Here is a 21,912-nt window from a genome sequence, read left to right on the forward strand (position 1 = left end):
CATCGGTACCCCAGGATCGCAGCCACTCCTTCGGGATCACCCCAAAAACGACGGTTGAAAGCTGTACAGACATTGCGGGGCTCGGTGGCCTAAGTGTGGTGCCGGACTGTCTGGGCAGGGCGGGGTTATGTGGACTTGGTTTATGTCCTTTTTCCTGTGTTGGACTGTATATAAGCCGTTGTGTTTCACAAATAAAGAGTCCCTGTTTTACCTCACTACGAGTCCTGTCTTGTTATTGAGGTAAGCCTCGGCGCTGCCCTTATAAGGGCGGTAGAGTGCTGTATTGCTGTGCTTCTGTATTCTACAGTGCTGCCGAGGTTCCTGAAAAGCTGTGTCCTCTGCTATGATCACTTATTGTCCATTTCAGGACAATAGCCCCACTGTGTAGCTCAGTGGTAAGGCAGCCCCTTCTCTCTGTACGCTGGTTCTGTCTGGCGCTGAAGGGGTTAATCTCTGGTGTCCTGGTGGCCATGGGGAGCGGAGGAAGCAAAATTTGGGGGCGTACTCAGTCGGGGTACAGGTCGGTCCCGTCACAATCACTAGATCCCAAACTTTTGCCTACATAAACATCCGTTAACAAATCTCCAAATCTAATATGGCAGTTTAGAAGATCTGCACTCTGGGTACAGCCAGCTACTTTGTTTTTCCAGTTCACATTAAGAAGATTAAAGAACATTTTTCAAAACCGGTCAGTTCAATTTACCCCATCAAATCATATGTTTTTGAAAACTAGTTTGACGGGAACGACCTGTACCCCGACTGGGTGCACCTGCCAGATGATCCTTCCTTTTCCCATGGCCACCGGGAACATGGAACTTCAACCATCAGACAGGACTAGCATCGAAGACAGCAGGAAACATAGCTCTTTGGGAACCTCGGTGGCACTGTAGTATACAGAGGCATAGCAATACAGTGCTTTACTGCCCTGACAAGAGCAGCATCGAGGCTTACCCCAATAACAAGACAGGACTCGTATTGAGGTAAAACAGGAACTTTATTGAGGAAACAATCACCAAGAGTAGGTTGGCGGTGAGTTACGACCAGCATGCATCACACCATAGGTAAAATGCAATATGCAAACCATATGCAAATTAGTTATAACAGAAAACCACACCAATTTAGACAATCCTGCAATCAGAACCAATAATTTTACCACCAGCCTTTATCAAAATTTGTGGTGGTATTTTTTTTCACACACACTGTACTTCAGGCGTGAATTTACAGCTCCGGGTATATGTCACTGTCAAACAGTGTTCAGCAAAATCTCTTGAGTACAGTGATACCACCCATGCATGGGTTTTTTGGGTTGTTTGGGGCTAAAAGGCCACATTTGGGAAGTATGCTTTTTTTTTTCTTTTAGGTCAGTCTGTGCCCATGCCCTACTTGGGACATCTTTCAACCTGGCCACTCCAATTTACCCCATAAAATCATTCAAATTTTTTTTTTTTCAATGCAGTACCTGTATTCAACCTGTAAGGGGAGCCAGAGTTCTTAGGAGGGTCTGGAGAGACCCTCTTGGAAACTTTTGTTTTTTTAAAGGACATCCTGGGGTGGATGTTCGATTTCGCTGAATGCCTCGCTTTTAAGGCATTTCAGTTACTCTTTTAAAATGGGCGTCCGCTGCCATACAGTGTACGGCAGATGTTCATGGCCTCTGATGCCGATCTTGGTGTTGCTGAATGCCTCGATACCTGTTAATGCTCATTTAATGCCATGACGTGCCAGGCACTTCATTGGAGATTAAGTGACTGCTTTTCCGTGACGTGCCTGGCACGTCACTGGTTGTTAAGGAATTAAAGATGCTTGTCTTTAAAGGGGATACATTTTTATCTGAGCATTAAATACAGGGCTGTATATATAAAGTACTTTAAAGCTGAAGAAAAACAGAGCATTTGGTTAATAAGGTTGTTAACTATAATCAGGGCCGGCCCTACAATGGAGCCGAGTGGGGCAATTGCCGCCTCAAGCGCTTTTTTTTTTTTCTTTTTTTAAGCGGAGGAGAGAGAGAGGGGCGTCTAGTGGTTTTCGCTTACCCGCTCGGCGCCCCTCTCCTCTGCGAGCCCTCTAGCTCGGTCTCCGTGCCGGCTTGTAATGCTGAGCACCGAAAGTGATGTCAATTTCCGGCGCTCAGCATTACAAGCCGGCACCGTGAAAGAGCAGGGAGACCCGCCGCAGGACTGTTTAAAGTAAAGGTAAGTACAAAGGGGGGGTAGGGTAGATAATGGCGTCGGCAAAGTTTAAACTTCGCCCCAGGTGGCATTATGTCTTGGGCCGGCCCTGACTATAATAAAACTTTAAAAAGCAGAAGCATGAAGATAAAGGCATTTTATTTTAAAGGTTAATAAGGGCTATAAATCCACTTATCAAAATTGTTAGATTGAACGTGAAGTGACCAGGATTTGATAATCCCTTGATGGTTAATAGCTGCTTTTCAAAAACCACGCTGTCAACTTCAATGTCTGTTAGTTGGAATAGAAGACTAGGCCCCAAGACATCTAGCTATAGGCGCTACTCCCATAGAAGAACTAGATAACAGCTCAGGAAGTCTGCAGTGGTATTTAGGACTTCTCGAATATGGACAGCTGATGTTCTATGTGATGAGTCTCAGAATAAGCAAGGTCTGTGCCATCTTGCCTGTTCAAGTATGCGGCAACGTAAGTGTTTTTAGAACAGATCTTTACTGAGTAGCCTCTTAGAAGATACTGAAAATGCCTTAATGCTTTTCAGACATTAAACAGATCATGATAATTTAAGAAACAACATTGAATACGCCTTGGCCACCATTCATGTGTTGCTTTGTTTCCACAATGCACCCTCCCCCACACACCCTGTCGCACTAGTATCTGTAATGACAGATACCCAGTTGGCAATAGATACGCTGGTATCCAAGGAAGAAAGTTATTTGTCCTATCTTATTGACAGGAAGGTCTAGAAAGGATGCATTTGTGCCAGTGTCCAAAACTCTTATAATCTGAAGGCTACCATAAATCCAAGTGTGGACATGCCAAAGCATAGCAACACCTTCTTCTGGTGAACTGCAGCCTTCAATACCAAAATTTTGTTTTCTGTAAGAAACGCCTTCCCTTCTCTGGAATCAAATAATGGTCCCAGGACCCCAGCTGCTGACATGGTACCAGTTATGACTTTTGGAAGTTTACAATCAAACCCAGCTTCTAAAGAGTCCCCAGCACCAAGGCTTATCTCTGCTTGGTCTGGAACTTTGATGCTCCATTTGAATCCTCAAAAGAAAATATTTCTATAGGGACCCTGTCTTGACTTAACAAAAAATCTTCTCTAAGGTGAAAAGAACTTGTCCTCAGTTGTTTCCTCCAGAAGAGATTCTAACACAGATAAATGTAAGGTTATGCACATGGGGAAGAAAAATCCAGGCTGGGAATATGTATTAAATGGGAAAACACTGGGGACGACTGACATGGAAAAGGACTTAGGAGTTTTAGTTAACAGTAAATTTACCTGTAGCGACCAGTGTCAGGCAGCTGCTGCTAAGGCAAATAAAATCATGGGGTGCATCAAAAGGGGCATAGATGCCCACGACAAGGAAATAATTCTACCCCTGTACAAGTCACTAGTCAGACCACACATGGAATACTGTGTACAGTACTGGGCACCAGTGTACAAGAAAGATATAGTGGAGCTGGAGAGGGTTCAAAGACGGGCAACCAGAGTAATAAGGGGAATGGGAGGACTACAGTACCCAGAAAGATTATCAGAATTGGGGTTATTTAGTTTGGAAAAAAGACGGCTTAGGGGGGACTTAATAACTATGTATAAATATATAAGGGGACAGTACAGAGATCACTCCCAGGACCTATTTATACCCAGGACTGTATCTATAACAAGGGGACATCCTCTACGGCTGGAGGAAAGAAGGTTTCTACACCAGCACAGACGGGGGTTCTTTACAGTAAGAGCGGTGAGATTATGGAACTCTCTGCCAGAGGAAGTGGTGATGGTAAACTCAATAAAAGAGTTCAAAAGGAGCCTGGACGTGTTTCTTGAAAGCAATAATATTACAAGTTATGGATATTAGATTAATAGGGACAGAACGTTGATCCAGGGATTTATTCTGATTGCCATATTTGGAGTCGGGAAGGAATTTTCCCCCTGGTATGGGGCAATTGGCATCTGCTTCATAAGGGTTTTTTGCCTTCCTCTGGATCAACACAGTAGGGACACAATATGTATATAGGTTGAACTTGATGGACTTTGGTCTTTTTTCAACCTTATGAACTATGTTACTATGTTACTAATTCAGGGCCAAAAAAGCTACTTCCCTAAGAAAAGCATAGCACAAAGTTCCTTGGGAACTGTCAGTCAACTAGCCCCTAAACCAGAGAGCTCTATGAGCAGCTACTCATGAAGTGGAGGCTATGGCAGCACTCCCGAGACTCTCAATGGTAGCAGCAGAGATAAAGTCCACAATAAAAAGCTGATAGTTGCCATATTCTTTAAAATATCCTTGCTTTAAACAACCACCTCAAGGTTATCTTCTACTTGGTTAAGCCACATCTACAAAGACTGGGCTACCGAGGCAGAAGCTATGCAGGCACTCAAAATAGATGAAACAGCTTCAAAAGACTTATGCAGGACTTCCTTCATCTTCCTACCCATCAGGTCAGAAAAGTAGGAGGCATCTCCCATTGAAAGCACTATCCTTCCTAGCAGCCTTAGCTACAGCATCATCCACTTCTGGGAGCTCATTTTCTTCATAAAAGGTAAAGAGCTTCCTGGTCCTCTTGAACATGTTCAACTTTCTTTTTAGATGTTTCCATTCTTAATTTATGTTAGAAGCCATGGACCAGGAAAGTTGCAGTTGAACCCTTGGAACATTTTGAATCTTCGTGAAAAAGTCAGACTTTTTAACCTTCTGTTCTGAAAACCTCCCCTGGAGCAGCAACCCGTAAGGCACAATGGATGAACAAAAATGGTCCATCCATGGACCATACTGGTCAGCAGAGAAGACACTCCAAGCTCAAGAAGCAGGCAGACTATGTCTGAGCAATAACAGGCTGGGAGAACAGGAGAAGAAGGCATCGGCTTCATGCTAGTTTTCATATTCATCTAAAGATTAAAAAAATCTTCGTATTCTATATATTTCCGTTCCCGTGTTCGTTTTGGCCGTATACTCGTATCTGGTCTTCATATTCCTTTTTCTCCGTTTTCTGCCAGTTTTATAGCCTAAGACTTTTGCAATATAGCAGGGGTTAATAAACTTAACACAGGAGTCCATAGAATTGCACCAGGATTTAAAGGTCTGTAAGAGGGACTCTATTGGTCGCCAGCAGGGGGCTCGTCTGGCATCAACCAATGAAGGTGAGCTGCCTTCCTGGGTTATCTAAGCTCTAGAGCACTAATATGCCTACTCTATCCAGTCTCCCTATCCTGACCTAATATGTATATGGACAAAAGTATTGGTACACCTGATCATTACACCAATAGGGACTTTTATGGCATTGCATCCTAAATACATAAACATTAACCCCTTCAGTCCCAGAGGGTTTTGGTACCTCAAGTCCCAGAGCAATTTTGCCATTTTTGCAGTATGTCGGTTCAGCAATTATTCCCCTTTCCTGCAAATAGTATACCCATGTAAACTATATATTGTTTTTTTCAAGGAGAGAGAGGGCTTTCTTTTGATACCATAGTTAGATAATTAGATGAAAATTTAGAATGAGAAAGTTAATAAAAACTTGTGAAAATTAGAAAAAAAACCCTTTTTTTTTAATTTTATTTTTTTAAATATATATATTTTTTCCTCTCCAAATCCTCACAAAATTAGGTAAAGTGATGGAAAATCCCCTCCAAGTTTATCAATTCAGGTGTCCTGATTTCAGAAATACCTAATTTATATAGAATTTTCATACTTTCCCAGCACTTATAGGGAACATACTATAAGGTGTAAATTTTTTACAAAGCCATAGAATTTTTACATTAGGTATGATGGGATTGCAACTCTAATTTTAAACAAATAAACCAATAAATACCCATGTTCAGCAGACAACCCAGACTATCTTATCAGGGGTATTTGGGCACTCTTTATGTAGCTATTTGGCCGCAGAAATTATTACCTGTGCTTTTTCTTTTCTGTGTTGCTTAGATTTTTTTGCAGAGGGTATGTGTTACGGCAGAGAAACCCGGCCAAAATTGTTTAGCTGCATCTCCTGATTACGGAAATACCCCACACATCCTTATTTTGTTTTCTTTCTAGAGGGCCATATCCATCCCTTACATATAGTACCCTATAGGGTAGTGTTTTTTATACTTATGGCTTAACGGGTTTGGGGATTGTGAACAGGGGCAGGATGTAAGGGTTTTTTTCTTTTTTTTTTTTTTATTACTTTTTTTTATAGTTCTTTGTATTTTTTTTTTGTATTTGTTTTTTTTTGTCACTGTTATCAGTGCAGTATGGTTAGAGGTCCTCTTAGGGGCCTATTGAACATGTTATTAATGCCAGTGATGTCACAATGACACCACTTAGCTCACTATTTTTTATTTTTATTATTTATTGTTTTATTTTAGGGATTAAAAAAAAAATCACTAACACTTTTTGTGTTGATTTGTGTTTCAGCATATGAGAAGACTGAGAAACATGGTTTCTCACTCTCTTCCATGCAATCCCCCTGCACCAATCCTGCTGTGATCTCTATGCAGGTCGCCATAGACTAGCATAGACATCACAATGTCTGTGATCAGCGCCTTATCAGAGCGATCGGATATCCCATCAGGGTCTAGATAGATCCTGTAAGGGATATCCTGTCCTCCAATGACGTTCCGGGTGATGTCCGCAGGGACGCGACCAGGCATTTAACATAGCAACAGTTTTCCGGTGCTCGGCTGTTACAGGCGGTCAAGAAGCAGAAAGCCAGCAATGCTGGCTTCTTCTGACAGAGGGGAGTCCAGGATGTGTCCCTGCCGCTGCAAGAAGGTCACAACGTACCGGTACGTCCATAAGGGTTTCTTGAGATGCGTTTTATGGACTTAACTGTATGTCCATGGGGGACTGAAGGGGTTAATATGTAGTTGGTTCCCCCTTTGCAGCTATAACAGCATCGACTCATCTGGGAAGGCTTGTTTTTAGAGTATTTGCTAGTGAATCTTATGTCCTAATGAACCATCTATATTTAAAATGAAAATGGATCCACATCTAATCCTAGTCATATACATAAATGCAAAAAATCAATGCTTTCACAAAAACAAAGGTTCAAATATAATCAAGTTCTAAGGTACATTCTAGCACAGTTCATACAACATCTTGAAAGTAAAAAATGTTTTTTTCAGCCCTCAAATTGAATACTTTTACATAAACCAACTCATATTTGCTCGATTATAAAATGACCTAGATTATAACAGGACCCCCCAAAATTTGAATATTAATTTAGAAAAAAATAAAAAGCCTGTATATAAGACTACTAAAAGGTAAAAAAGGTAAAAAAAAATACCTTAGTCTCATAGTCAGACCTCTATTTGAGGTCTGATTATAAGATGACCCCGATTATAAGACGAGGGATATTTTTCGGAGCATTTGAAAAAAACCTTGTCTTATAATCGATCAAATACGGTAATAATCAAGGGCCAATTTATAAATCTGTAGAGTTAAACTTGCAATATATAATATAAATAGAAATTAAAATTGTAAGATTATGAGCAATCATAAAAGCTGAAGAACAAATTATTCCTTGTTTAATCTTTTAGGTGACAACATATTCATTTTGTACATCCAATACGATTCTTGCTGTAATGAACCCTCCTGCCAGGGACCAGTTTCTACGATTTGCCTCTTTCTGGGTAGGAGCACTAATAGGAGCTGTACTTTAAAAAACATAATTAATGTACTATAATAATTCACAAAGTCTTGTGCAGTTTAAATTACCCTTTCACCAATTTAGATATATTTTGTTGATGCCTACAAATTTGAGAAACTCTGGATTAGAATTCTGATATATTTTAGCATCAGAATGATATGACCTACCTAACCTGTTGTTCCATGCATGGCGTTGTCACTGATGACATATGTGAATGCTATGAAATGGAGTATACACCATTAATCTCGTTTGTGAAGATGACTGTAATAAGGATCTGCCCACCAGGGCCGGACTGGACTACCGGGATACCGGGAAATTTCCCGGTGGGTCGGCCGCGATTGAAAGCTGCCGTCGTGTTTTAATACTGGTGATCCAGACATGGCATTCCTCTTGACACCACATGATAATATTTTGTAATGGAATATGCAACAATACAATTCTAAATTTCAACCCCCCCCCCCCCCGTATGGCCAAAATGTCTCTTTAATTAAAGGATAAACATTAAGTGCAATTCTCTTTTCAAGTTGTCTGAACCATATAATTCATACGTATATATGACCCACAGAGACTAGTCCAAATTTGTTTGCAAAATACCCTTATGAAACTGTCCTATCCCACTGCCTTCCTATAATATATATATATATATATATATATATATATATATATATATATATATATATTATATGTACTACTGATTGTACTACGGAACAGATTAACTGTGGGCTCAGAATCTCAAAAGCAATATGTCCAGTATTGGGGTATTTCATTAGGCTACTACACTCCCTACATCTGTTAGATAGAAAAAACTTTCTATCATTAATTCTATGCAAAAAAATATATATATTTATAAATATATACATTTTAAATTCTAAATATGAAGAAGCAACAAACACAGAAGGAACACATTTGGTATTTGTGTGTTCACAGGTGTACTATTTAAATTATATTTCAGTAGCATCAAACCATTTCAGAACAGATAACTGTGTCATGTTCAGCAGTAAGAGTATACTTTTTTTTTTTTTTTTAAATAAATTACCTCTGAAATACTTTTTTATGTTATACCTCACCTTTGGCACCACTGCAGCTTTTAAACTGTTGAATCAAATGGAATGGTTATTGGTTGCTATGGTAAATCAAATATAAATAAAATGAGAGGCCAGTATTCATAAACAATGAGTGTTTTCTTTTATCTCAGAAAAGCAGCTGTTAATGATGCCTCAGAATGATGAAGGTTTTTAAATGTAATTATGGGCCAATTTTAGCAACCAACCATTTACCAACAGTGTAATTACAGTCTGGCTCAGAAATGCTCTTTTCACTCAAGAGTTTTAGCAAGAGTAGAAAAAAATAATCAATAAAGTGGCTCATAAAAGATAGCTTCAGGTTAAAGTCTGACTTGTTTTTGTAAATATCAATTATTTTCGTGTCAAAGAAATTGAAACCAGCGTGCTGTCTGTATAAAAAACGAGGAATGTGGTCAGTCTATTTTACATTCAATATACTTGTAGTAAGGCCTGGACTGGGACAAAAAATAGGCCTGGGCATTTAAGACTGAGCAGCCCTTTTTTTTTGTTAAACCAAATTCTGACAAATTTAATATACCATTTCTTGTTGTCTATTAGTTATATTTCAGCATGCTTTTGTCACTGTAATAAATTACATTACACAAATTCAGGAGGGCATTTTATCTCTGGATAAATAGTTAAATTTAATCCTACAGTAAGTAAAGTGCAAGGAAACAGATTACCAAATACACACCAGGACAGGTTCTGCCACACAGATGCCCTAACACACACACCAGGACAGGCTCTGCCATGCCTACACCCACACACACACCAGGGCAGGCTCTGCCATACCGACACCCACACCAGGACAGCCTCTGCCACACAGACACCCAGACACACACACCAGGACAGGCTCTGCCACACTGACACCAAGACAGTAGGGATGCACCGAAAAAAGTATCGGCCGAAAATAGTATTATCAGCAAAATGCTGAAACAAACAAAAAAAAAATGAAAATAATAATCCGCAAGGGCCCTGCCGCTTCCCTCTGTGTTGCTCAGCAGTGTCTCTTGCTCCATCGAGGGGACGCAGGAACACAGCGGAGTCACCTGAATGCGCGTCACCTCACGTGACTCCGCTCCGTTCCTGTTCCCCTGGGCAGGTCAAGAGAAGTTCAAACAGACTGCGAGCAACGCAGAGGGAGACAGTGCCCCTGCGTAAGTCTACGAGCAGCACCGGAAGATCTGCGGTTCAGGTAAGGGTGGGGGAGGGTGTATGAATGAGTATATGTGAATGAGGGAATTAATGTTTGTAATGAATGAATATGCATGTGATAGCATGGATGTGTAAGTTGGGGGGCAGGGCACAGGAAGGCTGGAGGTTATGTGCATGTATTGGCTGCTTGTGCATGATAGGAGTCTCATTGCTATATTAAATATATATACGATTACTAACAACAATCACACTCCTATCGTGCCCAGGCATACCCAGTGTGACGGAACCCTCCATCACTCTCCACTGGAGAGGCCTGACTGCCAGCCTCCTCCCCATTGACTATGGGCCCTGGGTTTGTAAAGACTTCTGTGGCTACCCCCAGCAGTATATCATGTTATCACTGGCTGTGGGGATTATCTCCAGCAGACAGCCAGGATCTGCCACCAGGGAGTGACCGCCATTGTCTTAATTTAATATCAGACTCCCCACCCCATGGTGCATTATTATGTTGTATAAATCAGTCCCCCTCCCATTGTATTGTTAATCCCGTTACTGCCCCTGTTGTCTCTGGGAGGCAGATTAAGGGGGTGGTTTGTATCCCAATATCTTGTTTTATGTTAATGTGTGTTTTGCTGGATATATCCAGCCCTGTGTGTGAGAAATAAATCAGTATTCGTTTGGTTTTACCCTATACTGAGTCTCGGCTAGTGACTGGGGAACTGGGAAAAGTGCGATGTCCCAGGCTAAGGGAGCACACGTCAGCGGAGGTAGTCGGTCGGACAAGCCAGATCCGTGACACCCAGATTCCAGCATGTACTGGCTGACTTGGCATGATAGAAGTGTAATTGCTAACAGCAATCACACTTCTATGATGCCCAGGATCCAGCATGTATTGGCTGCCTGTGCATGATAGGAGTGTGATTGGTGTTAGTAATCATATATTTAATACAAGCAGCCACAGAAGCAAAAGATAGCAGAAATTACACTTATGTCCATTGGTAATACTTATTTATTTTTCCCTGCTCGCCTCGGATGTGATGACCCTCTCCTTGCCACGAGAAACATCTTCGGTGGGCCTGCCCCCTTGAACGTCACTTGTTCAAAGCCGCATTTTGCTTTGAACTTCGCAGCCGGGCGGCCGCTTTGAATGTGGTCTGCCGTATTTGGCCCGTGGGCCACACGTTGGACGCCCCTGCTCTAGGCGGAGCAATGTGACGTCAGGTGAGTATGCTGCCCCATGACCAGCCTCCCAGGACTGCAATATAGGAATAGCGAGATGGCCGTCGCAATCTAGTCGGCTCAACATTAGGGAGCGCAAGGTCCGTCACTTCAGACCTCGCTTTACTGCTCCCTAATCACTAGCCACTGGCAAATAATGCTGAGCGCAGGGATATGACGTCATCCCTGCGCTCTGCAACAATAGCCGGCGCGTAGTGATGAGGGAGTAGTGACAGACCTCGCGCTCCCACCACAGGATGCAGGATACAGGATGGAGGCAGAAGGCTGAAGGATGATGGAAGAGGTAAGAGATGGGGAGAAAGGGGCGTAAGGGCAGTGTATGTGTATGTATGTGTTTGTAAGCTTGTGTGTGTGTGTATGGGCCGGTGTGTGTAAGAGCAGTATAGGTATTTGTTAGCTGGTGTGTAAGGGCAGTGTACATGTATATGTGTGTGTGTCTAAGGGCAGTGTACATGTATGTGTGTCTAAGGGCAGTGTACATGTGTGTGTATGTGTCTAAAGGCAGTGTACGTGTATATATGTGTGTCTAAGGTCAGTGTATGTGTATACGTGTGTGTGTAAAGGCAGTGTATGTGTATACGTGTGTGTGTAAAGGCAGTGTATGTGTATACATGTGTGTGTAAAGGCAGTGTATGTGTATATGTGTGTTCATGGGCAGGTGTGTGTAAAGGCAGTGTACATGTGTGTGTAAGGGCAGTGTACGTGTGTGTGTGTAGTGTACATGTGTGTGTAAGGGCAGTGTATGTGTATGTGTGTGTGTGTGTGTGTGTGTAAGGGCAGTGTATGTGTATATGTGTGTGTGTAAGGGCAATATGTAAGGGTGTTAGAGGAGGTGAACATTAGCCTTTTTTAATTTAAAAAAAATCTCTGCTGCTGCGCACTACTCTTCCAATGATGCTCAGCCAACATTATGGTGGACACCTGGCTGGAGGAGAATCATGGGAATTTTAGTTCACAGCTAGCATCTGCAGCTTCACTGTTGCTGCACTTCCCATGACACTCAATCAGCATCATGGAAGTAGTATGTCTGGCTGAGCCTCATGGAAATTCAATCCGATGTGTTGGTTATTTTTAATATGCATGACTGCTGACAAAAACAAAGCATGTTTTAAGTGGCGATGCAAGTGCGACATTGTAAAGTGAAATTGCTTGTATCGGTTCCTCGAAATTTAAAAAAATAAAAAAGTGTCCCTCTTTCACATTTTTAAATGTTGGGAGGTATGCATAAACACCCATATACACATACACTGCCCTTACACACCAATACCTATAAATACAGATAGATATATAGATAAATATAGATATATAATATCCAAAAATAGTTACCGACACTCCAGGGACTTCTTTAAATAACTACTCGAGAAACTCCAGTTTTCCAATCAACGTTTCAGTCTATTTATTGTAGACTTTCATCAGGACATGATATTGTATGATTTGCTGTTACAGCTACTTGGCACCGGGCAGACAAAGTGGTGATTGGAGTGCAGTTGTTAATTTTGGACTTTATATATATATATATATATATATATATATATATATATATATATATATATATATATATATATATATATATATATATATAGAGGGAGAGGGAGAGGGAGAGGGAGAGGGAGAGGGAGAGGGAGAGGGAGAGGGAGAGGGAGAGGGAGAGAGAGAGAGATACACACTGCCCTTACACACACACACACCAACCCATAAACACACATACACTCACTGGCCACTTTATTAGGTACACTTGTTCAATTGCTTGTTAACACAAATAGCTAATCAGCCAATCACATGGCAGCAACTCAATGCATTTAGGCATGTAGACATGGTCAAGGCAATTTGCTGAAGTTCAAACCAAGCATCAGAATGGGAAAGAAAGGGGATATAAATTACTTTAAATGTGGTATGGTTGTTGGTGCCAGACGGGCTGGTCTGAGTATTTCAGAAACTGCTAATCTACTGGAATTTTCACACACAACCATCTCTAGGCTTTACAGAGAAAATGTCCCGTGAGCGGCAGTTGTTTGGACGAAAATGCCTTGTTGATGTCAGAGGAGAATGGGCAGACTGGTTCGAGATGACAGAAAGGCAACAGTAACTCAAATAACCACTCGTTACAACCAAGGTATGCGGAATACTATCTCTGAATGAACCTTGAAGAAAAAATATCCAGTGAGCGGCAGTTGTGTGGATTAAAAAGCCTTCTTGATGTCAGAGGCCAGGAAAGAATGGGCAGACTGGTTTGAGATAACAGTAAGGCAACAGTAACTCAAATAACCACTTGTTACAACTAAGGTATGCAGAATACCATCTCTGAACACACAACACATCAAAATAAAAACAATAAATGCATTTTTCTCAATCATAGTTTTTATTAAATATAGAAAAATAGTTTACTTTTTTCCTATAAGGTAGTCTTCTATTCAGGCTTTTTTTCCCCCCTAAATTAATATTCAAATTTTGGAGGGTCGTCTTATAATCGAACAAATGTGGCAATCAGAAGGAGTAAGACTTTTACAAAAGTTTCCTTTTAAGCTGTTAAAAGACAAGACAGGAAGTTTCTGCTAGAGTGCGCTGACCAGATGCCAATGAAAATAGACTCAAATATGTGAATATTCCACAAAAACCTGGATTTGCCTTATACCCCCTATATGCCACTCTGCCCCCCCAGATTACCAATGCATCCCCAGACTTGTCCCCTGTGCTCAAGACTCCCTGGTGTCTAGCGGGGCAGCCAGTGAACATCTGCGCAATGCGCATAGACAACCTCCGCTTCTGCACGGCACTTCCACTTGGGCTTCTATGATGGAGCACAGGAAGGTCATGTCATGCCGTCGATCTGTCATAGAAGCCCCAGCGGATGTTACGGGTAGCAGCGGAGGCTGTCTGCATACATCGCGCAGACGGTCACCAGCTGCCAGAGAGGAGGATCAAGCACTGAGGGGGATCTTCCTCTCTGGAAACTAGTGAACATATGAGCGCAGACAACCTCCGCTTCTGCCCAGAACTTCCGCCGGTGTTTCTATGGCTGAGCACCGGAAGGTCATGTCACACCGGTGCTCCGTCATAGAAGCCCCGGAAGTGCCGGCAGCAGCATCCACCCACTGCCACAGAGGAGGATCCGGGTCCCCTGCAGCACTTGTCGTAGGATGTTAGTCAAATAGCAGAAAGATCAGGAAAATAAATACCATATTTGCTTGAATATATGACAAGGGGCATTTTTCAGAGCATTTGTTATAAATGGTGAATCATATTGTTGACAGCAACAGTAGGGTATCTATAGAGGAGGGGCAAGCTGAGAGGCCGCCTCCCCTGGTCCGTTCTTCAGGGCCGTGGCAAGGCAACTAAAATTTGTTTAAAAACTATTTTCACCAGTAAAGACTTGTTATATTTCAGTTTAAGCTGGTTCTTACCTGAATAACTCCTCCACCTTCACCTTTACAGCCAGCTAGAAACTGCTCTGGCAAACCAACCATCTTCCCCAGCCAGTCCAGCATTACAGTCTCTAACTCTGTGCATGCAGGACTTGAAGCCTTAAATGAAGCAGATGTAGAAAAAAACAACCTCTTACTGATTTAAAATGGTATGACAAAGCAAAAAAAAAGAAAAACCTTTAGCAGAAAATTATCCAAGCAATTATCGACAAAAGAGATGAGCGGAGGGTTCTGTCCTAGGTCCATTGTTGCTTACTGTCTTGTATAGGGTATTGTGTTTGCAGAAGACACACAATTAGGTAAGGTAATGCAATCTGAACTAGGTGTTACTTTCCTTGCAAATTGGACCACAGGGTGACCAAGTGGCAGTTGAGTTTTAATGTTGGCAAACACAAAGCTATATGAAAATAAATGTGTAACTTGTACTTTAAGTGTGGTTGTGTTAGGGAAATCATTCAATGAAAAGGACTTAGAAATAATTGTAGACAATAAACGTAGCAACAGTCTTCAAGGTCAAGCAGCTTCTGCAAGAGACAGTAAGATACTGGCATGAATAAGAAGAGGTATTGACTCACAGAAGAAAAAAAAATTCTGCCTCTGTATAAATCAAGACTCTACCTAGAAGATGCAGTGCAACTTTAGATATCTGTTCTTAAAAAGGATATTATGGAGCTTGAAAGAGCACAGAGGCCGGCTACAAAGTTAATGGAACACCTTAGTTATGAAGAAAGGCTAAAAAATTATAATTCTTTAAAAAATGTGTCTTAGATTGGATGTGACATTACCAGTCATTCTCTGATTACCTGTTTTATTAATAGTACTATGCAAAGAACAGGAGGTCATCCATTCAGGCTTGAAGAAAGACATTGTCACATCAAAACAGCAAAAAGGGTTCTTTACAGTAAGAACAATAAAGATGTGGTTTTGACTATTAAAATTTTAAAAATGCCCTTAAAAATGGGCTTGATGACTTTTTCCCCTTTTAAGGTACAATTTGTAATTGCTTTAATTAGGGTTTTTTTGCCTTCTTCTGTATCAACAGCAGGGAACTTGATGGGTTTGTGTCTTCTCCGATCTAAATCACAATGTTACTGTGATGCATATGTTAATGCAAAACAAACACCTTTGTTAGTAGTTTGTATAAATGAGTATGTTCTCCCTTTTTGTTACTGCAAAGTAAAGTACACAATTAAGACTTTGTAATCCTCCGAATAGAATTATCATTATTTGTGTGTATGGGCATATTTTACAAAAAAAATTCCCAAAAACATTTATGTGGATACACTAAACATGAAAAAGAGGCACGTGGTTAAAATCTCCAAAAAAAAAAGTGTTGTGAAATGGTTAATATAGTTTTGCCGATACTTGACTTTTGTTGGTTATTATGAACATTTATGGAGCCAGTTCCTTGGTTTAAAAAAAATAAATAAAACAAAATAAAAAAAAAGAATTGGTCAGGTGCATTATGGATATCATTCATCTTAACAGCTGATGCTATATGAGGGAAAGGTACACCAACATTCTACTATTAGACTGATCCATAACCTAGGGCTGGAGTGTCAACCCTCATTATGACCTACACTCACAAGAACTTTATTTTATAAAAGAAAAATCTGCCAGGTGTGCATCAGTCAGCAATATGCAAATAATTATCCTTAAAACCTGTATATCTGTGGTCCTTGAGTAGTGGAGTTTGGCACCCATTGCATATGTGACATTAATAGCAGCTATGCTAAAGGAAATGAAAGGAAAATTAGTTCCTACTTTGAAGGGACTCTCTTCTGCCATCTGTCACCCAACAGCTATAGATAATGACAAACTAATGACAACCAAACTGATTTGTGTTCTGTATGTTTACCTATAATCACCTTGACCTTTTTCCCCCATAAACTGCATTCATTCTGACATCTGATTCCCATGTTGTGATTTTGGTGGTGCATGTTGTTGGGAAAATCTATCCCTTGAGTGGCATCTTTACTCTCAGCCAACTACAGATGGGTAGCCACTCTGGTTGTCAGAGTGTCAGCAGCGATTGCCAGGGGCCATCTTGTCTACATCTTTCCTGTTACAGTGATATTAAGAAAGGTCCTAATGATAAATTGGCTTTTTGCTGATTACACAAAGGTCTGCAACAAGGTTACTATTCTTGATGGAACAAGCCAAATGGCAATATATTTAAGTAAATTAGATAAATGGTCAAGACTGTGGCAGCTGCAGTTTAATGTTGATAAATGTATGGAATGATGGAGCATAAAAAAACCCAAGGGATAATATAGCACTGTACTGTAAGTGACAACAGAAGAAAGGGACTTGGGAGTAATTATTTCTGAGGACTTGGAGGCAGAGGCGTATCTAGGGTATGGCACCTATGGCTCGTGCCATAGGCGCCATTTGAAGGGGGCGCCAGTGATGCGGAGGAGAGAGAGGGGCGCCTAGCAACTGCTCGGCGCCCCTCATTCTCCTCCACGAGGCCTCTACCTCCGTCCCGGATGCGGAGGAGAGAGGAGAGAGAGTGAGCAGCGTTTAAAAGCCGCTCGCTGGTGCCCGCTGCTTCACTGCTGGGCGCCGAAATATGACGTCAAATTACGGCGCTCAGCAGTGAAGCAGCGGGCACCAGCGAGCAGTGCAGGATGACAGCAGCATCGTGCTCCCGTCGCTGGACTTCAAGGTGAGAGGGGGTATATAGTGGGGAGGGTATTTAGTGGCTAGGGGGGGAGAGGGTATATAGTGGCTAGGGGGGGGAGAGGATATATAGTGGGTAGGGGGGAGAGGATATATAGTGGGTAGGGGGGGAGAGGTTATATAGTGGGTGGGGGGAGAGGGTATATAGTGGGTAGGGGGGGAGAGGGTATATAGTGGGTAGGGGGGAGAGGGTATATAGTGGGTAAGGGGGAAGGATATATAGTGGGGTAGGGGGGGAGGATATATAGTGGGGTAGGGGGGGAGGATATATAGTGGGTAGGGGGGAGAGGGTATATATTCCTTCAGTGCTGAGATCACAAGTGAATTTCAATTGATCTGGGTTTGTGTGTTGATCTATACCTGCTATCGGCAGCAGGGACTAATATTTATATGTATATGGGCAGCAGGGGCTAGTAAATGGGTTTTAGATATTTGGACAGGGGCGCAATTTCAGTGCTTGCCATAGGCGCTATTTTCAGTAGATACGCCTCTGCTTGGAGGTAAGCAAGCAATGCAACAATGCCTCAAAAAAGCAAGCCTGGGGCTCAGTTTTATAGCAAGAGGGATTAGTAGCAGAAAGAATGGTGGATCTGTTACTTTACAGATGTCTGGTTACAGTAAGATATCCCAAATAGGGCATGGATATAAGATCACCAAATGTCAGGTCAACATTGAAAAATGCGCACCTCCCAAATGTGGCCCCTTGGCCACCAAACAGCCAGGCAAACCTATGCATAGGTGAAATCATATTGGGTATTTGGAGGTGACAGATACAAGGATCTATAAATATATTTATGTAAAGTACTCTGTATGTAAGAAAAAAAAATACTACCAAAACAATTGACAAAGGTTAGTGCCTGGAAAGGATTAAAATACCAGCTATTTAATATCTTGGGGTGTCTAGTTTTCAAAAATAAAAAGTTGAATTGGCCAGGTTTAAAGAAGTGCCAAATAGGAATGAGGGTAGATTGTCAAAATTACAAGTTCAAAAACTGAATTGCACAAGCGCTAAATAAGGCCTCTTATCCCCAACAAACCTAGCCATGGTATCATGGACATGCTGCTAAACACATATTGGGGTGTTTGAAAGTGTTATATCCCAGGAGATGTAAATTCATACTTGAAAATAATATTACCTCAAAGTGTTACAAAAGCTGGTAGTAGAATTAGTGCATAGAAATAGTTAAAATACCTGCATTTGAAATACCCTGGGATGTCTAGTTTTTAAAACAATGTTTTGATGGCTGTAAATTAAACTGACCAGCTTCGAAAGATGTCCCAAATAGCACATGGGGGCAGAATAACCAGTTTTGAATAAATGGTTTCGAAATAGCAATATGCTACTTGTACTTATTGTCCTATAACTTGCAATAAAACATGAAAACATTGGGTATTTCCAAACGCGTGACAAATAGTAAAAAAAAATCAGCTTTTGTAGATGACTAAAAGATTTTTCAAATAAAAGTAAGATTTTTTCCCAAATTGTTCACCATATTTTACATATTTTTATAGTAAATTAGATATGATCAAAATAATGTTATCAGAGAAAGCCCTTCTTGTCCTGAAAAAAGCATTATATATAACTGTATATAACTGTGTGGGTATTGTAAATGAGAAAGAAGAAATGTACAGCTAAACACGAGCACCGCAGAAATATTAAAACAGGCATAGTCCTAAAGAGTACAAAAATTAAAATCAGCAATTGCTACAAAGGGGTTAAATACCTAAAGGAATTTAATAAAATGTACAAACTCCTAAAAATCTGAGGGAATCTGCATTTTATTTATAATACATTGTGAAAGCAGCAAGGAAAGAACTGTATAAGACTAAAATTTGTTTAAAAAAAAAAGTTACACACAGTCAAATATTTAAAAACAATATATTTTAGCAGATTTCTAGTCAGTATGACTTACCCAAGAAAAGCCAATGCACCCAATTGCACCACACAACATGTCAGCAAGCATTGCTGGGTATGAATTGCCAGTGGGAAAGTAGGCAAAAAAATAGGGGCTGTGCCAGTGTGTCACCTGCAAAGGAAAAGTAACCGATGTGAGTAAAAAAATACAAAACTGAAAACATCTTGATCTGATTTTCTTAAAAGTTGGGATACATTGACAAGTTCAGGCGAAGCATTGAGATAAAGGAAAGTACACTTGATTTACACAGCCAACTGTAAATAATAGATGACCAAACTTAAAGTCTATAGTGAATTAGTGGTGTGAAAAAGCCTGAATCTAAAAGTGAACCTTAATTCTGGCTACTTTTATGAATCTTTGTTGGTACAGTCTGCTGCCAGGATACCACTGTTGGGTCAAATAATGTTGTTTTAAATGACTCAGCTGAGTGTTAAAATCCCAGAGATCGGCCAACCCTGTTTAAACAATTCGATAACCCTTGCTTGAAAAACTTGGACCAGCCTGAGATTTCCCCACCATTACACCACCTGACCCCAGACCATCCTGCCCACAAGGCTGGTCTTGGGTCTTATGAAATAAATTCACATTTACTTACACCAGGCATGATCACTTTCTCTACATCATTTATAATATCTTCATAAGCTTCTCCTTCTTCGGGTGCCGCATCTGGGATGAGTGGCCTCAAGTATCCAGGTTCTACATCAGGAAAAACTTGTCTTGTTTCAATCTGTTCAAGGTAATCCGCAATATAGTCCACCATATGTTTGCCTCTCTTTCTGAATTCAGCTGCATTCATTTTAGCCAGATTTTTAGGTCTGCGTAAAATAAATTGATAGAAATCAAGTTAACAGTGTATAGTTAACAAATCATACATGCACATTTAAATAATTATGGGCTCCTACGTAAAAAGAGACACACCAATCATGGTAAGAAGGAAAAAACTAGCATGCCCCTTGTCAAGTATAAATATAAATCCTAGTATAAACAAAATTATATTATTTAGCACAAAAGATCTGTGGTTTTAATAATCTATTACATCAATAAGCTCCAAAGATCAGAACAGAGTATCGTGCTGATCGCTACGTATTTATAGTACTTGAACGGACCTCTTGGGCTTTGGTTGTACCTATTTATTGATCAACACTCTAAATATGCCCCTTAAGCAGAACCATATACCCATATCAGCCACATTTTTACAAAAGCAATGTTCACCACGCTATGCTTCTAACAGTTAGTAGACCTCTTACATTAATATATTGGCAGCATCAGTGACAAAGCATCTTACATCCTTTATCACTCATACAATCATTTACACATGATTAATGTTTTAAGGCTTCTATATGGTGTAGGCATCTACATAACTACTTACAAATAAATGTGTTTGAATTCCATTATAGAAGTATACAAAAAATGATCAATTCACGTTTTTGTTTTTTTAAGTGAGTGCTACTAGGATGCTGCTACAGGATTACAACAGAAACTATACTTGTAGAGGATTGAGTGGGAGTGACCTGTCTCCATAGGTACTTAAGATAAGCTCCTTCCTTTGACCATGTGTCCCAGTTTGTCACCATGGGCCCCAGTTTTGCCCCATGTACCCCCAAACTACCGTATTTGCTCGATTATAAGATGACCCTGATTATAAGACGACCCCCAAAAATCTGAATATTAATTTAGGAAAAAAAAGAAAAAGCCTGAATATAAGACGACCCTATAGGAAAAAAGTTTTACCAGTAAATGTTAATTCATGTAAACTATTACATTTTTTAATAAGAGCTATGATTGAGAAAAATATTTTTTTGTTTTTATTTCCTTGTATTTTCCAACCAGCCCCCCTGTTACGCACATCTGCCCCCAGGCTTGCCACTCCAATATGGCACTGTGGCCCATGATATGCCTTTTAACCCTCTATATGCCACTGTGCCCCATGATATGCCTTTTAACCCCCTATGTGCCACTCTGCCTCCAGAAATGCCTTATACCCCTATATGCCACTCTGGCATTTAGGGGGTTAAAAGGCATATCATGGGGCACAGTGGCATATAGAGGGTTAAAAGGCATATCATGGGCCAGGGGCGTAACTAGACGCCTCAGGGCACGGGTGCGAGAATCTGTTAAGGGCCCCCCCACCCCCTCACCCCCTCACCCCTCCCAAAAAAACATGATTTTTACCGAACAATTTTTTTTCAACAAATTCAACAAATTCAATTTACATATTGAATCATATCTGTAAAAAAATCAAAGAAAAAGGGGCGCATGTACAAAGGGCATAATCCAGGGGTGTCCAAGTTTTTTCTGCAGTGGGCCACTTCATCAGGGCCGCACTCATTTTTCACTGTGACAAAAAATATGGCCTTTAATAAAATATGCAGATTAAAATAAAGTAAAATGACACAAAACCTTTACTCTTCCTCTCACTGATTTCTGGGCCTTGAAAGTTTTGCGACTACAAATTCAGGATTCCCTAGATTTATTCTAGGGATGAACTAAAATGAAAATTCTGGACCAAAACATTCAGGGTTCACTTAGCCAAAACCGAAAATGACCCCCACCTTTAAAAATAATAATAAAAACTCACATGTTTAATAAAAGTAGGTAACACACAATTGGA

The 21,912-nt window shown here is 40.7% G+C and overlaps 1 protein-coding gene across 1 annotated transcript in view; it reads right to left on the bottom strand.

Moving 5' to 3' along the window:
• The window catches only part of LOC149272859 (aromatic-L-amino-acid decarboxylase-like), a gene marked incomplete at its 3' end in the record, with an annotated part of 77,305 nt that extends 57,208 nt beyond the window's left edge, over positions 1 to 20,097 (bottom strand). Inside the window, exons 1-3 of the mRNA XM_089506659.1 lie at positions 19,897 to 20,097; positions 19,299 to 19,412; positions 14,683 to 14,802 (exon numbers count right to left, since the gene is read on the bottom strand). Coding sequence (XP_089362785.1) covers positions 14,683 to 14,802; positions 19,299 to 19,412; positions 19,897 to 20,097 — 435 coding nt within the window. The remainder of the gene's footprint in view (positions 1 to 14,682; positions 14,803 to 19,298; positions 19,413 to 19,896) is intronic.
• Between the last annotated feature and the right edge of the window lie 1,815 nt (positions 20,098 to 21,912).

The sequence above is a fragment of the Sceloporus occidentalis genome, unplaced genomic scaffold (genome assembly GCF_023333645.1).
Source record: "Sceloporus occidentalis isolate IW3139 unplaced genomic scaffold, rSceOcc1.0.p SCAF_407, whole genome shotgun sequence".
Lineage (NCBI taxonomy): Eukaryota > Metazoa > Chordata > Lepidosauria > Squamata > Phrynosomatidae > Sceloporus > Sceloporus occidentalis.